The sequence below is a fragment of the Temnothorax longispinosus genome, chromosome 8 (genome assembly GCF_030848805.1).
Source record: "Temnothorax longispinosus isolate EJ_2023e chromosome 8, Tlon_JGU_v1, whole genome shotgun sequence".
NCBI lineage: Eukaryota > Metazoa > Arthropoda > Insecta > Hymenoptera > Formicidae > Temnothorax > Temnothorax longispinosus.
This window is the reverse complement of record NC_092365.1, coordinates 626387-644533: the sequence shown is the minus strand read 5'-3', so window position 1 is coordinate 644533 and position 18147 is coordinate 626387. Positions and strand designations below refer to the sequence as shown.

Genomic DNA, 18147 nt, shown 5'->3' with positions numbered 1-18147 from the left:
ATTAATATTCTCGTGCTCAACTTGTTCGAAACCGTCGCAAGAAAAACTTGTACTTGAAAAGAATATTTAAAAGCAGGCAGCTGATAGAAACTTCCTTGAAGTTGAAAATGAAAGTTTTGCGTTTATTTTATTCTTACATAAATGCAAAAAATTTCTATACTTATCAATTTTCTTAAATCTTGCTAAATAAGAAAATAATTTTCACGTTTGCAAAAGAAAATGTTAAAAAAAGATTCTACTGTGATTCTCTATGTACAGAATATTCCAACAGGATCGTCGTGTTGAAATCGAGTCTAGTCTACTTCTAGCACCGTTTGCTATATCTCGATGTCATAATAAAGGATATTGGCATATTTTTCGCGACCAACGGTGGAATTCGCGGCGTATTCGTAGAAACGAGAGAATTGCCCGAGTACGTCTCTCACGTTTAGGCGGAGAGAATAGCGCACGCTCGGAACGTGGAGTGCACTTTCTTTCCACGAAACGATATTTGTTTCCTCGATTGTAACACGGAAGACGCGGAGTCGATTGTGCCGCGAAACGTAAATGACACCCGACGTTTGTCCAGGCCGCTTACTTCGCATATTTTAGTTTAACGATGCGGCTGTACCGCATCGTTATACATCGCGTGCTGAATTAAAACGCAATTATGCAAAGAGCTACGAACTGCCAATACTTTTCTTTCCAGATTTCTAAATATCCGTAAAATTGTAATGAAGTAATCGCAATCAGAATCCATAATACGTACAAATAGGTAATATATACTGTTTTAAGAATACATCACAACAATATACATTATATAACTTTATTCAAACTTTAATAATCCTACATTTACATTTTTAATTAACAAATTTTTATGAAAAATTATTTTAGTTTTGCTAGGTATATAATAGTTGAATGATATATAATAGTTAAATGATATAATAGTTTTAGTAACTTACCTCACACATCCTGCATGTTTATATCTTTAATACAGAGAAACATTTATGTACTAATTATCTCTGAAAAAAATGCGTGTAAAAATAATTTACAATTATTTAATAAGTGTATATATTTGTACACCGTATTCGCTATTCCCAGATAAAGATCATTTCTAATAAGAAACGTCCCCTTTCAGTAACAGTGATATAATGAATATTTCCCTGCTGCGGTAAGCATTACAGCTTGTGTTAAACTCTCAAGTGTGTCGTGCTCGACTGTGTTAATAGAAAATAACGTGATGCACCCCGGGGCGACCAAGTTCGGTCGTTTGTTTTAATCCGATTCGAGGGGCACAATAAAAAGTCAGGCTTGCGCGTAAGGGGAGCTGCGCCACGCCGCGGCGGGACGATACGCTCGCATCTGTGTATCATTGTCAAATTAAATGACTCGTACCATACCATCTTATTGGGTCGTAAATTCCGATCTAGACTCACGCATCAAGCTGTAATATAATCGGCGGAACCGCTCGTTGATTGAGATAAATCGCCATCGAAACGAGATCCAAATGTGACTCGGAATCGCGTTATAGTCGAGGGATGATACACCGAGATACAAATAGGGATAGTGTGCTCGAAAAAATATTATAGGAGACTGAAATATGTATACCTATCTTTAAAATTTTCTGTCAAAAATACGGCAATTTCGGAGTATCTAGTATTGTTATCTACGATTTATTTTTAACACTATAGAACAACCAGCTTTGAATGTATATCTAATTTTATCACATATATCCATTATTTTAACAGGTTTTGATATATTTAGATATACAGAAATTCAAAATTAAAGTAGTGATGGAAAATAAACTGGCATATATGATCGTTTTTTTTTTATCCCGATCGAAGTCAACATATACATTCCGGCAAAAACACTTTAATAATTTTTGTAGTTTAAAATAAGAAATCTGATGAAATAATATCCATCATTTTGACGGGTTTGATTGTTCTGTTAAAATAGTGTAAATCTAATTTTGAAATGCAGTGCATTTTAAACCAGATATAGATTCAAACCATGGTGCGCGCAATTTATCACTTATTTTTTAAAAAGCTCTTAAGAATTTTGTTTTGAGAAAAACAAGTATTTTATTTAAATATATGCATACATACGAACGAATGTACAGACGGCGTCATCAATGCTTTCCAACTGTGTTCTGGGGATTTCTATAGTGCACGTTACATGTACTATGCCTTCAGATGGAAGGCATTAATGACGCCGTCTGTACATATATATTTCGAGTTATTTCAGGATAAAAGTCCGGAATTGAAAGGTGTGCGCCACAATCGTTGGACACAATTCTAGACTTAGATCACGAGAGATCGCGGAATCGGAGAATGCGCGAACTTAATGACATCTGGCTCCGAACGAACGGCTTTTCAGACTTTCGCGTCCGCCCTCGGGCTTTCGCGACTGGCTATTCCCTGAGATCTATAATGAGAGGAGATAAGCCGTTCTCATTGCAACGAGATACCGCTCCGACAACTTGTTCAAACTAAAGCAATTACATCGACAGGAAAGTTTCGCCTCGTAGTCTAAGCACTTTGACTAAGTGAATCTCGCAAAAGGTCGTCAATATTAACGTCGGTTCTAACTTTTTTCATCCTCCATATTGACTGCACAGATGCAGACCACCAACAAATTTATCGTTGCAATAAACTTCCGTTGTCATTTAAAATCCATCTTGCTTTTAAAATCTCATTATTCATAATCGATAGATTTATGGAATTGTAAATTATTTTTACACGCATTTTTTTTCAGAGATAATTAGTACACATAAATGTTTCTCTATATCTAAAAGTTTTTCTATTTTTTCAAATGTATGTTTTATATTATATAAATTTACCAGATATAAAACATAAAACTAGAGAATAAATTTTAAATGATTTATAGCAAACTGCGACAATTATTGATTAATTATTGGCGGTTGTGATATATTTTGAAAAGCGTCGAGAACTTGACTAGTCATGGATGAAGCTTTGTCATCCGATATTCCCGGGAAGAGGTCGAGAGATGATGGATGTTTAGTCACGTGAATGCGGGTGGTCAGTAGGGCCGACTGGAATATTGGAATAGTGAAGAACACTCCGGTGAAGAGAGTTACATGCCGCTTCCGTTTCTGGGCGTACGTCGTGGGCGTGCACGAAAACTAAAATCAGTCCGGAAATCTGCGCCGGAAATAGCCGGTTGGCGCCGCACGATCTCTCACGTGGGTAGGCCGCGACGCGGGCAACAAAGGCTGGCAAGGAGAAGTTTACAGCCGCGAGAACGACGTCTATTGAATCCCAAACGTTTGCGCTCTAATGGAGATTTAATCATGCCCCCGAAATAACATCTCGCGCAATCGACATCACGAACATCGCCGCAATTTTAGATCATTGTTCAGTCTTATCTCGCGTTCGCGTTCAAGGTTGCCGAGGTTGGAATAATATCGCGCTAGAAGATACATTGACGCGTAACATATCGGGTAGCATGGAAGGATATCGACTGGAAATAAGGGTAAACCTGCCAAGACAATTCTAATATAACCGTTCATACATACGTTATTAACAATTTGTTTTGAATATCGTAAGCTCGTCTAGCTTATTTATCCTTACTAAATTTTTCTAAAAGATGAGTCAATCTTTATTTTTCTTTAAATATGCCACAAAAGATATAAAACTTTATTTCAAGTAATTAATGTTACGCTCTAACGATAGATTATAGATATGAATCGTACGGTGATGACCACAATATAAATGCAATTTGTGTCGGCAGCTTGATAACTTAAAAAGAGCTCGGGATTTGCTTAGGTCCCTTTGCTTTGACGCAATTAAAAGGGTCAAAGTCGAGAGAGTCTAGTGCTGGTGGATATCGGAGGAGCATGAAGAGTGCGTTCGGTATTAAAGCACGCCTGGTAAGACAACCCTGAGTGTTGTTAGAGTGGCCGATGAAAGGCCTCGACACTTGTTGACCAAGCCGAAGGGTTAGCCAGGTCTTATATTGATGTGACGCAAAGAGCATGGGCGATTAGATCCGTAACTTCATAAGTGAACAGATAAGAATGGAACAATTAAACAATCTATGCTATTACGCGAGTTCTTGAAAAATCATGCATTTTCATTCGCTACTAATATACAAAATTTTTCGATTTTGAACCTAGAAAATACAACGAGTATTTTAGCGGATAATTTTAGGAAAATTTTCAATCTGTATAATTAAAATAATTATAATAATATATAATTACATAATAACTATAATAGCGATCAAAATAATTAATAATAGTAGTTGCTTTATTATAATGTATTTAATTTAATTATGATGGTTAAATTGTGAGTTAAAACGCAGAAGAGTAGAATCCGCTAAATTAAAGCCCGCTCAGAATTTAAAGATTCAAGATTCTTCTGTGCGCAGCAAAGAGACAGAAAAAAAATCAGTAATAACAATCCTGATGACAGTTCTTAATTTTTCGCGAAAATTTTCACACGCAGTCTTCATTCATTCGAGTCTCGGTTACGGTGGATGCATCGCATCACCACGTTACAGCGAATCGCGTTACGCGTGCAATGCACACAAAAACCGGCAGTAGCGGCAGCGGCGGCGGCGGCGGCGTCGATGCAACGCGGACACGCGCACTCCGCTCTTTCACAGACCAGAGAGTCACAGTCACGGTCACGCTTCGAGGGTTGGACACTCGATATAGGGCGGGCACGGTGGGAGCGCAACGTTCGGCGAGTCTGAATGAAAGAGGAAGAAGGAGAGAGAATGGGCAAGAGGGAGTGTGGGAGAAAGAGAGAGAGAGATAGAGCGAGAGAGGGAAGCGCGAGGTCGTGGAGTAGCACCCATTGATCCCATACCCTATCTGCTTCTCCATCGCTGTCTCTGTTCTTCGTTATCTCCCTCGCGATCTCTTTTCTCTCTGTAATTTTAGCACTGTTTGTGCAGATACTTACATACTCGATTATTACATGTATATTATTTGCTGTTGCGCATCTGTCATCGAACAACGATTTACTTTTATTTTTTATTCATTCTTTATTTAAATAAAGATTATTTATTTATTAGATCTCCTTAATCTCGATTTTATGTGCCTTAGAAGTAAAAAGTCTTGTTTTAGGAATTTAAATAACTCATTGTTCTATATAATCTATTTTTATCATGATCGACATCATAATTCTTACTCGTGTCGCGTGTCTGTGCTTTTATTTGCTCAATCACAGCTTTAAATAGCTAGACTACCTTTCGAATCGTTACCCTACTTTTTCTTAGTATTATAGATTTAGTTTCCGGAGTCATTTGTTCTTATCATTATTGCCTGTATTGTTGTGCCCCAGCTAAATTACTTCCTTTCACTCGATCGCTATTTATTCCTGGGACGTGCTTCTCGGAGCACATAATAAACTTCTACTCTATTCTACTCTCTCTCTCTCTCTCTCTCTTTCTCTCTCTCTCTTTCTCTCTCTTTTACGTGCCGGTATTGTTCCTTTTCTGCTGCTTCGGTATAGATGACGAACAATCGGGGAGAGTCCATTCCATCGTGCACCTGGAGACCGACGCGACGCCGAGTTTCTCTGAGTCTCGTTTCCTCATTCGACATTTTTTCCGCCCAAAAACCAGCGGGATCCCTCGCGCCTCCAAGTGGAACGTAGAAAGTGCCGGTCAGCCAGTCGACGCTGAAAAGCGCGAATCGCAAACGATTTCTCCGCGACCGGCACGGCGGCACCTCGCCAGCACGTTGATAATATAGCTCGAAGGAGCAATTAGCACCGCCGAAAGGATCGGTCGAGAAATTCTTGCCAGAGAAAAAGAGAGAGAGAGAGAGAGAAAGACGGTATAAAAACTTACGCGTCTAGACTTAATAAAGTATTATAGGTCGCGTGTTATGCGAAAGTTGCGATCTTATAAGCAAGAATTATCATCGTAGATTACTCCAAGTTTCACGAAGAGCAAAGTTTATCGGATTATTGCGTTCACGAGGATTTAATGATGAGCCGTTTTAGCACGATAATATATCCGGCAAAAATGTATGGCAACAGACTTTTGTCGCCACTGGTATTCAGTGCAATTAAGGTACACAACAAATGCGATATATCTTATCTGCTTTATCGCACGACTCGGCAAATATTTATCGCGCCAAGAGGAGCCGGGTATCGGGTGGGGAGTCATACTATTTAGCCTCTGCGTGTCATTTTGCGTTGCGACTGGCTAGGCGAAAGATTCGTTCGAGGGAATCGCGGAAAGTTGCCAAAACTTTTCATCACGCGCGAGATCCAATGGATATCGCTAATCGCAAGGTGAAAAATCAAGTTTCTAACGTACAGTCGCGGGTGAAGTTAAATTTCAAGTTGTAGCAAAATTAAAAATGAAGTGAGGCGAGTGCAGACGATTGATTGTTGAATAAGGTGTGCAGGACATTTTTCTCGCAGTATCCGTGCAGCGTTCGCGGTGCAGAATCTCGAGGAAGAAGTGGTGAGGGAGGAGGATCCTCCGCCGCATCCTCCGGCACGCGGAGGGTGAGCGAGCGAGAGAATCGCGACGGAGGAACCGGTGCGCCGTACCGGTGATGTGTACGGGGGTCGGGGGGGTAAGAGGGGAGAACGGACGAGCGAGTAGCGTGCGCGGGAGGGTGGAGGAGATCCCGCGACTAGCAGAACGGAGTGGAGTGGCGAACGAGAGGGCGAGGAAGAGAGAACGCCGAACGGTCGAGCGAACGTGCGAGCGAGCGAGCTAACGGGGACCAGAAAGGAGGGCGGAAGAAGGGGGAGAGACCCGTACTCGCGCGCTCGAGAGACCGAGAGGGAAAATCCGGTTGCCTGGCGACGAGCCATCTAGTTCGATCCCAGCCAGCCACCCGACCAGCCACCCTCCTCCGGTCTCTCCTCGTCATCGTCGTCGTGGTCGTCGTGGTCGTGGTCGTCGTCGTCGCAGGAGCGACGACACCGCTGTGCCGAGGGGAACGGTGCTCCGCTTCGCTCCGTTCCGCTCCACTCCATTTCGTTCCGTTCTGTTCTGTCACCGGTCCCAGTTTTCTTCCCGAGAGCCGAGAGATCGGCAGCGAGAGAGAGAGAGAGAGAGAGAGAGAGAGAGAGAGAGAGAGAGAAAGAGAGAAGAGAAGCTGCCCTTCTTTCTCTCTATCTCTCTTTGGGATCGTTTTCTCGCCGTTGGTCGCGTGGGATGCGTCCGGTATCGAGATCGCGGATATCATTGTCAGCGCCTCCGTTTCCGAGCCGCAACGAGCTTCGGATAAGTCGGGAAAACGCTGTCCTGATCGCGGCTTTCTCTCCGCGTTGCGAGGCGTCGTGTGTACGGTGCGATTCGATATCTTGGACACGGTGGTCGTACGTCGTTGTCGGTGTGTGAACTTCCGACGCGGGAACATTTCCGAAGGACGTTTTGCGCTGAGAGTTATCCAACTGATCTTTTCCGCGGCGCGAGTGTGTGTTTCATCGGTGCTCGCCTGTCACCTCGACGTGACAGCGTGGGAAATTGCGAGTATTACGCCCTCGCTCTTTCTCTTTCTCCTTTCCCTTCGGCGGCGGCGCGAGGGAAAGAAAGAGGGACCGTGGCAAGTGCGTTTCCCAAGGACGTCGTCCCAGCGCATCTCGCTGGACTGCGTGCGCGCCCACAGGTGATGTCCTTCGCCTGCCACTAACAAAGCGAGAGGAACTGCGCCCGGCGTCGTTTTCGCCACAACGAAATTATAACAGCAATGTTCTCGCGAAGAGAAGAATAGACAGGAACCGCGGTGCGTTCCCCGTTCACGAATGACTTCTCGAGAGGAGAAGGCAAAAAGAAATTAGTTTCATACGCACAAATAATATTTATTTACTCGAAATAAAACGTATTAAATAAATGTTGTGTAAAATTAAGACAAATATAAATGTCCATCACTAGCAACATTTTAACGCCGAATTCGGAATATTGCGTCAAATTGCAACTAGATATGCCACTGCGTCGCTAATTAGTTGGAACCACCTAAGTTGAAAAGTGCTGCAGCTATAAAAGGAAAGAGATATTCATTAAGAACGAGATAAGATTGATAATTATTAAGATAATTACCAAGAATCAGAATCCTCTTCTAATTCATTATAAAAATACAAGTCAAAGGGAGGCTATTTCGTAAAAGAGAAGAGAAGGTGATGAAATCATTGATTGTAGAATTACAATACGTACAGAAAAAATTAAGAAAACGCGACGAGAAAGAAAGGAGAGCAAAGTATATCGATGATAGGAAGAATTTATGAGGGCAATTTCTTTCGGCGAGATCGACGACCCGATTGAAGTGCACGAGGGGCAATAAGAAGTGGAGACGAGGAAGATGAGCCTGGACGGTCGTAGTTCGCGGAATCTCGCAGGCAGGATCGTCCTGGGGACGACGGCGGCCGCGGTGGCCTTCGATGGAACGCCGTACGGTTCAACGACTTAGAGTTGCGTCCATAGAGCTACGACTTATACGTAACGTTCGCGCTTAACTGACTGCCCCTTTCCGGACCGTGGCGTAATACGCGACGTAGCATAAGATCGCTAACTATCGGAGATCGATGACAACGTAAAAGCTGATTGAACAACGAAGAAAATTCACGTTCTTTTTTTCCTTGACATGTAAATCTGGAAATAAATCGAAATAGAGAATAGTTCCTCCCATAGGAAATCGAATTAAATCCGTCGGATGATATGACAACGTCTACATTGGAATCCACGACAGAGTGACAACCGTATGTACATTGAGATCTACATTATTCGAGATTAAAATGCGAGACTCCTCTTTGACTCGCCGCGCAATTGTGATCGCGACTCGCGATAGAGATCTCGCAGATACGTAATTTAGATTAAGTGCGCTTCGTCGTGATAAGAAGAAACTGTCTTGTTTCGGAAGAGGCGCCGCATTCTGGAAAATCCTCGGATCTCTTTCTCACAGACAGAAATCTACGAAATTCACGGCATCATGTTCCAGTGCATTATACAGCAGAGGAACGGCTGGATCCATCCCTACACTCCCGATACCAAGGACGTCTTCCCAGGTACCGTCAAACGAAAACTTTGATATAAATAAGTCTAATAGATCATCATGCGTGCATTCAACTCTAAAGGTGATACGAAATACAAACAGAGCTATACGATATAAGTCTAAAAAAGAAGATATCGGATATTGGAAATTAATCAAAATTTCGATGAGACAATTTTTATAGCAAGATATTTAATACTTGAATATAATATATTAACATAAAATAAATAGGTATTATGTGCGAAATATTACGTATTTACATTTTCTTACATATCTACATTATTCGAGTATCTTTTATTAAACCATGATACTCTTCTCAAGGTTCTTCAATTACTTAATCTAAACTTTCTTTTTATATCTGGGATCATAGAAAACAAATTATATCTTACAAGAAGGAATTTTGTTTCGCTAGAAATTGAACTTTTTCATTGAAAGTCTTTTTACAAAGAATTATTAAAACGTCAGAGCAATAGATCGCCGTCGCCTTATGCATATATAAATTCAAGGAATTGTGATTAATATTTTCGACTGAAGGCTTATTTATGAGGTGTCATATACAATATGGGAGATCTACGAGGATACTCAACACCTATATCGCAGGATGGCGGTGCGGGCGTTCGTTATAGCTGTATAGAATTTCTGATGGAAGAGGAGTACGCGAGGGAGCGTATGACGCATGGAAAAACGCTGGAAGTTAGAAGATAACCCGCACTGATAACACCGTAGTCGTAGTAGCAAGCGAAACAAGCAGGGAAAAAAGGATAATATAGTCGAGTGTAGGGAAGCCGATAGTTAATTTCGCCTATAATTGCCGGTTAACGAACGCTAGCGGACGCATTTTTGCCGTTGGTGAGCTACGAAAGTTCAAATAGAGAGGGATGTAATGACTACACTCAATGCAAACTAAAGTACAGACGGACTACGAGAGTCTCTCGATAAGGCGCTTTGAAGCTTTCCGTTTCGCGTTCAATTAACGTCCCATTGCTTTCTCAACGCCGGTGATATTTTAGTACATTCAAATTCGTTAATTAGATATAAATTATGCACAAAGAAACAATATTAAAATGCTGCTGTCTCAAGGCGGAGAGTTCTAAAAGCATGACGTTAAGAATTCTTTATCTTAAATTTTATATATCACAAAAGCAAGGTTCTTAATATTATACAGGATTGTCCACCGATATCGTATTTAATTTTAACAATCGATTTTATAATAAATTTTGAGTCGGCTTTTTCTTAACAAAAATTGTACAATATATGTATATATATTTGGCTTGAGAATTTTAGTTTCTGATTATCTTTTCAGGTAATATATGCATGTTAAGGAATTAGATAAAAGTTGTATCGGAAAAACAAATTGCTGATGCCTTTTTTACCCTTTGAAAATGTTAACACATGCTAAAAAAGGCAGACCTGCGTGTTCACGTTTGCCTCGTGTTCAGCTACTCTGTATTGTTTACTATTCCTTTTATTATTTATGCTGCAATGTTCTTTAACCATGCACGCATATAGTACAAAAGAGACGCGGAACATTTCGGTCGATAAACGTGCGTGCACAACGAAACTCGACGCCAGAGCAGGAAGCCGTTAAATTGACACGTCGCCGAGGAGGAGGAGGTGCGTGCGTGTTGCGTCGCGTTTCCTCTATAGTTATGTATGCGTGTGCAACGATGCGACACATATATTACGAATACATGCGCTTGTATAAAGGGTTGCACTGGCGCACCTCTGAATTTTCAGAAAAGACCGAAGAAATACAAAAATTAACGCGATACTTTATTAATCACAGAATCCACCACGAGTTTTTAATACAAAATTATAAACAAGGCTCTTTCTTAAACGGATGTAGAAAACATTTTATTTTGAACAAAAAAATCAATGCCGTCTTAATTCTTTGCAATTTTATATCAAAGATACAATGCCTTGCGGCAATCTTTCGCATTGTCGTTCAAATATTCGAATCAGTGTACGATTATAACGAGCACTATATTTTTGGAATCTCCGTAAATTCCACCGAATAATAAAAATTCTTTGATTCGTATTAGACTCGTTTAAATGAAATTAAATAAAATTGAGATCAAAATACTTAATTTACATTCATTTGAGAGAAATAATTTGAATCGCAAAGCGTAAGAAAGAGTTCGAACAATTTGTTGTGAAAAAACTGTAAGTGCCCAAGTTTGTTGTGCGTGCATTACTGTAACGCCGCTCCGGTGCGTCCGACGACGACGTCGATGTTTGCTATCGGATAAATCGTCGGTGTGTCGGCCCGCGTGTATGTACCTGTCCGCACGATATAAATAGACCGACGCGAATGCGTCGTCGTGGTGACGCAACGTGAAAATTCGTTCGTCTAACTTCGCTGTCGAGCTCCTTCTCATTTGATATCATATTCATCTCGTTTTCGGTACGTGAGACGCGTTGAATAAAAACAACATGATATCTGCGAGTGTATATGCGTCTGGAAATAATATTTTGCGATGTTTGCAACTATTTTTAAACACCGCTTTCGCCACTTTTATATACAAGAGTTTTATCCCATGAAATCAAACAACGAATTTATATTAATATAATTAATTAATTAATTGAAGTACTTTAATTATATTATTATACAAATTTAATTGAAGTTTTATAGTGACATAAAGAGAGTAAGATAGAAGTCACGAATTTGAGAAAAAAATGCAAGGAAAAATTTTCTTATTTTTTATTTATTGCGCGCAATGTGTATCTAGGTTACACGCTGTTTTAGTGTATAAACTTCAAGTTGAGTAAATGAGAGCCCGCACGTGCGGTTTCGAGGCGCAGCGTTAATTGCGAATAAACTGCATTGGCGTATCGGCTGAATGCAAATGCATAATAAATCGTTCCAGTCCGTCGCGGAAGTTCGAAACCGAAAGAAAGATTATCGAAGCTTCCATGTAAGAAGCTTTCGCAACCATATTAAGTGATATAATGAAACATATAGTAGTTCGAGAACTTGCTCCCTTGTGATATCCCTTTTATTGCGCGTGATAAAAGCGACAATAAATGCGGACGGAGCGGACGGTAAGAGTCTCTCGAATGTGTATGCGTGTGTATTAATCTCCGCTCTGAATGATAATCAAAGTAATAATGCATGAAATAACATTGACAGCCGTGCACGCATCTCGTCACACTGGAAATTGAATAGCTATATATTGCGGTAAACCATTAAACGACGCCCGCGTCTGCCCAATGTTCCCGAACTTCAAATTTTAATGAACTAAAATAGATATCTTTTCAACATATATTAAATTTTTTCTTTCTGATATTTTTGAAAAATAGAATATTTATACGGCTCTAGATCTCTTCTTCACGTTATCTCGTATAATTTTATACGAGATTTTACTATTGGTCTTAGTTTTATGTTTAAATTTTTAATAACAAAAATAACGCTAATTTGTAATATTATAGGAGATTCTTCACAACTAAAGGAATTTTTTAAAGAAATTTTTTTATTTCAAAAAAATGGACGTTATTTTAATACAATTTTAGAATGTTTTTTCTTGTTCTTTATCATAAATATTTAACGATAACTGTGTGTATACCTCGCAGTTCTCTGATGTCAATTTCTGATTGTTCCAAGTGCGAACGTCGATAACAAAAGTAGTTCGCGGCGCGAAATTGCCAACCTCACTTCGAAACAAAAGTCCAGCGAGATTTCATCCGCGATCGACGCGACCGTCGTTTCCAGCCAACAGTTAAATAATCGTCGTTCTCTCGCCCAATATCACCGAATAAAAGCAATTACTTGGCCAACGTTTCTCTTTTTCTGCACACGAATTCTTGTGCAAATAATCCGTTTCGTTCATAGTATTAATTGCTTTTTTATTTTCTATGCCTATCTTTGTTACGATGCTTTTGACTCGTTCGGCATTAATTAATTTTTAAATAGATATTCTTATTTGATCGGTGAATATTTAATATATTATATATAGACTCCAAAGAAAGAGAAAAGAAGAGAGATTTCGTCTAAAAATGTATTAAATAGAAAGCTTCCCGTTGAGAGTCAGAGATCTCTGACTTTCAAGGCGCGCTATACATCGAGAAATTATGTCAATCGTGGGATATACTTTAAAGGCGCATTATACACGGTGCCGGAAACAGAAGATTTCGTGACGCAGAATTTCGTGATGTTGAGTTCGACGCGATTCTTGTCAGTGGACGACTGTTTCTCGTGGACGAGCGGTTGCACGACTTTTTTCCTCCAAGCTCCCGCTAATTGCTTCGTGCGCGACAATTGTGCCGAGCATGAAAGCGACACTGGCGGCGTGACAAATTGAATTCGTTTGTGATCTTTGGCCGCGCTCAGCAAAATTGCGCGTTTGGTTCAACCGCTTAAATGCGGCCTCGCGCTGATCCGAAGAATTTCCGTTCAGCGAGGGAAGTTATTTCGCCAATTAATTTCCAATTTTGCCGATAAATCGTCCCGATATAGTCTGGCGATAGAATTCGCCGTAACTGCCGTAAGTCATAATAATTGCGTTACAGCTGGACGCGAGATCATCACGAATGCGAGTCGAAGAACGATCTTTATCCGGCATAATTGAGAAATCTCGTTTTGCTCGAAAAAATCATTTTTTCAATTACCTTCCGTGGATTAAAATTGCTTTACCATAATTATGATCTAATTTTAGTTCTATAGAATTTAATTCTCCGAATGCGCCTTGCAATTACGTTTTAAAAAATTCTGATTAAATTAAACGTAAATGTCATGAGCCAAAGTGGTTTTTATCAAGAATAACTTTGTTTTAATTAAATAGACATTATTTTGCTGTTAATTAATGCGATTAAGTTCTAATTTCAGCGTATAATGTTATACGTGTTTGTATAGGAAACTTATTCACTATCAGCAAGAATATAGCATCAGTGAGAGCTTCTTTCGAACTCCATTTGATGAGAATTGTTCTTCGCAATTTGAGACGAAAGAAATAAGCACATGAGATAGAGAGAGAGAGAGAGAGAGAGAGAGAGAGAGAGAGAGAGAGAGAGAGAGAGAGAGAGAGAGAAGGGGAGGAGAGCGGAGAGAGGATCAGTTTCTCCAATTAATTCTTAATTCCGACAGTTAATTCCATCGACAGTATCGCGCACGAAACTTGAGCCTAATGAGAGTAATAACATTAGCCGGATCCAGAAGCGTAATGAACATCTCGACTCATCTCGTCTCGTAACAGACACGCGGTCCAAGATGAATCTCTCCCATCAACATCGGTTAGAAACGCGATCGCGTTCTTCACCCTGACAAGCAACAACTCGCGCGCGAAGTTTCGCCTTCCTCCTCCCGCATTCCTTGCATTCGTTGTCGGTCCGGCCGACTCGATTTAAAGCTGTCGTTGCGATTGTAACAATGGATACGCGTTGCATTCTTGCGTAACTCTCCTCTCTCTCTTCCTCCTCGCGAAGAATGTATACGAATCGTAATGCATAATAATTCCACGTTGCAGGATTATTAAGGCGCGCGAATGTCGCCCTCGGTATTGCGTTACGAGTAATCCGTAGATCGGTAATTAGCGCTGGCAGCGAAACTGTGTCAGCTCGTAGAAGCGTATCCGTGATCTTTTCAATGGCCTATAACTGCTCGTCGCTCGTTGTAACTTTCTTGGGCTTCCTTAGAAATCTAACAATACGTTATTTTCGATTTATCAAATCTTGAGAGTGAACTTCGTCGGTCTTGTCTGTGTGAGAAATTTAGGCCGAGATGTATTATCGGGTCACTCGTTTTGGGGGGAACTCTGTCCCAGAAATATCGAATATATGTCAGATTTAATTTTTAATCCTTTTTTATGAATAGCAACATTGATCTTGGAGGGATTACGTTCTAAAGTTAGCAATTCAATTATTGAATTATTTCGTATTGAAAATGGCTTTCGCTAAAAGATTCGCTTGCGCATAATTAATGAGAGCTTCTTGCTTTTAGCAAGAATAAACTTCATGTAATTTTTTTTCCAATTTCAAATATTCGACGTTGATAATTAGGGGAAAGAGCATATTAATTTTTTTAATTAACTACAGTTTCTTAAAATCCTTGTCAGATTGTTCCCGTGATCTCTAAATCTTGAAGTATCTTTCTTTATTCTTTTTTTGTACTTTTGTATCTAAAATCGCACTAGAATATAGTGCATATAATACACTCGTGAGAGTAAAATTATGTGATAGAAACATAAAAGACGAGCGGAAGTTGAACTCGAGATCGTTCGCGTAACATCTTTCGTTCACGTGCACGGGTGATAAGACGAACGCGGCATGTACAATACTCTATCAATGCATTATTATCAACCCGGCTGTTGTCCGTTTCTCATTTATCACACGCGAACTCTTGCAAACGCGATTATTTTCTAGCCCGTGAAATAAACACTAGGATTTTCCATTAGTAGACATTCTAGCACGTAATTGTCATGTAAAACATTATGCCTTTAAAGTATGCATTGTGATAAATACTGGTATTACGACATTCTTGACGTTTCATGACGTAAATGAGTCAATTGAGGCGCAAAATTAATAAAGATTAATTTGTATTAATAACAGCTTGCCTTAAAATCGCATCTCGGCAGTTGGACAGTTATCCGCAATTTTTACCCCATATCGAAACTAAAACAAACTCGTCGTTGATGAGTTTTTGCGCGTGAGATTACCGTAATTATACGTGGCATGCGCGCGTCAAGGAACGTATATGAGCTCATGACAAATTAAACAGCTGTTTTATGCCGCGCGTTATCGTCAGCTTCGCGCGCTCGCTTCGCTGCAGCTTCCCTTCACATCGTTAAAACGGTAAATTACTATCGCGAGCATGATGCAATTAGAGGAAAAGGAACTCGATGCCGAGCTTATTGGGAAATCAACGAGCCAGAAGAAGCGAACGGCGATTGAAACGGATTCTTTTTTTGAACGATGGGAAACAACGACCGTCATTTGCGTTTGGTATTTCGCTTCCATGTACATCTCGATTCATAATTCTATATTGCATACAAATTGTTCGTTAAGCCTATAAAAGAATTTTTCGACTTAGAATCTGTTTCTCTTGTTAGCTTCTCGATTTTATTAAGGAAATAACGATAAGAATCTTGATGACTTTTACAACTTCTCACATATTAATCTTGTTAGTTATTTACTATTTTTATTTTGGTTTACAATATTTCAGTTGTAATATTTTTGCATGGCATATCATTTTCTTAATAATATGACTCTGATATGACTCTGTGTAACATATACCATGTAAAAAATCAGATTTTTTAAGCTTTAACCGCAACCACAAGATTTTCGAATAAATCGTCTAACGCAACGACTGCGCAACAAAGCGCGACCGATACTATCGGTGACCTTTATTAAACTTATTCAGAGGCCGTCGAACCATCCTTCGACCTGCCATTGTGCTGGTTGCACTCTGGCCGCATTTGTATATATACACACACACATACATAACTTGACACAGTTATTCGAGCGAGAGAATTAGAGTTAAGATAACGAAAGGCAAGTCGTTCTCGACGCAATAACCACTTGGCGCTTTTCTTCAATTCGTGCAGGAATAAGAAAGTCGATAAAGATAGAAAGAGAGAGAGAGAGAGAGAGAGAGAGAGAGAGAGAGATTTGTCCAACGCATTTGCTTTGAATAAATATAAAAATGCAAATTTAATTTTATAGCGAAAATATCTTTAGGTAGTTATTCTTGTGTGAAAGTATCGATTTGATATTTAAAAAAGAGAACGGCGATCGCATCCGGTGAGACCTGCACTTGCTGCCCCTTTCAATAATTCACAAAGAAGCTGAACTTCGTAAGCCTTTTTTGAAGGACGCGTGGGCTGCACCGGAAACATGCATCGCAAAGTGCATTACGCGGGAGCTGTTTCACGATGCAGACACTTTCAGTAGTTTAGTAGCATATATAGATAAAAATTCGCGGAAAACGTATTTGAGAAAGTAAAATTGAAACCTCTTGAAACGTTAACTCAAAAAGACTTTTTAACGTGGGATATATATGACGAGACTTTATAAAGTGTAACGTCATATGCGTCATATGCGAATTATTCACAACTGGCGCTCGTGATGAATGAATATTTATGTAGAATCAGATACAGATAGAAGACAACTTTTTAACACATTGAAACGTTTTCGACTTTAGGTCGGAACGTAGAAAATATAAAGATAATAGAGATTAATAAATAATAATGATTATAATTTAATAATGTGAAACAAGGTATTTTAATTATAATCGTCATAAATCATGTTGTGAATTATTTTAATCTGATGCAGATATTACTATTTTAATTTGTGCAAATTTAAGAAGTCTTGCGATTTAATTAAGCGTGGGAAGTTCGGTAACGACAGGATCTTTGAGTAAACATTATGTGTTAATCATCAATGTACGTAACAACGAGAAAGGGACAGACTGCAGTCGGAGAAATTACGCGCTTAGGCGCCACATTCATCGTACTCGGAATTTGTCACGGTCACGAGCACGTACAATGACGTGGAATATGCGGCGCATATAAACTTAATTATTCGGCACAGTTCAAATCTAATTTTCGCGGTTCGTACAACGTCCACTCGTTTGAGCGTTTATTCCACCCATCCGTATCGTCATTGTCATCACTTTTCCACGAAAATTTAATTTGCGTCGTTCTGCCTGTAAGTCAATCGACGCATAAGTTTCACGCGCGTATTATCCCAATAATATCATATTTTCAGTGTGATGTGTATTTCCAACGGCTTCGTCATCCGTGATCATTATTTTTCTGTTTCGCGCTCGCCGAATTTCCCGATTATTTTTTCATACACCATATGGACATGATCGCTAATCTAGGCTGATAAAAGATAAAATTTACAATTTACGAATAATATTTTACGCAACTCCTGAGGGAATCACTCGCGTCAATCTGTGCAAAGCGAAAGCAATTAAAGTCGTTATACCTGGAAATTTTATTTTTAGGATTCTGAGCCCTTGAACGTGCAGCTTTATCCAGTTTACGCCGCATCCCTATCCGACAAACGACTCTGTCGTTATTATTATCATCGAAGTATCTGCAGTTTCGCTTCGTCGCGCCTCAGCATCAGTTATTGATTACTCATTATCACGGTAGCTCATACAGGAACGTTCGCAAGCTGCATTCTATTTCTTCTCGAAACAAAAAGTCAATTATCTCAGCGTTGCCTTCTCTAGAAAATATAACATTCCGAGTTAT

At 39.8% G+C, this 18147-nt stretch overlaps 1 protein-coding gene across 2 annotated transcripts in view; it reads left to right on the top strand.

The window, feature by feature from the left end:
• Positions 1-18147, top strand: part of LOC139818116 (SLIT-ROBO Rho GTPase-activating protein 1) — a 60346-nt gene that overhangs the window by 13969 nt on the left and 28230 nt on the right. The window contains exon 1 of one of the 2 annotated variants that reach the window (XM_071786638.1): positions 7101-8972. The exons of the other annotated variant lie outside the window; for it this stretch is intronic. Coding sequence (XP_071642739.1) covers positions 8897-8972 — 76 coding nt within the window. The 5' untranslated portion in view covers positions 7101-8896. Of the gene's footprint in view, positions 1-7100; positions 8973-18147 lie in introns of those variants that run through there. 2 annotated transcript variants of the gene reach the window in all.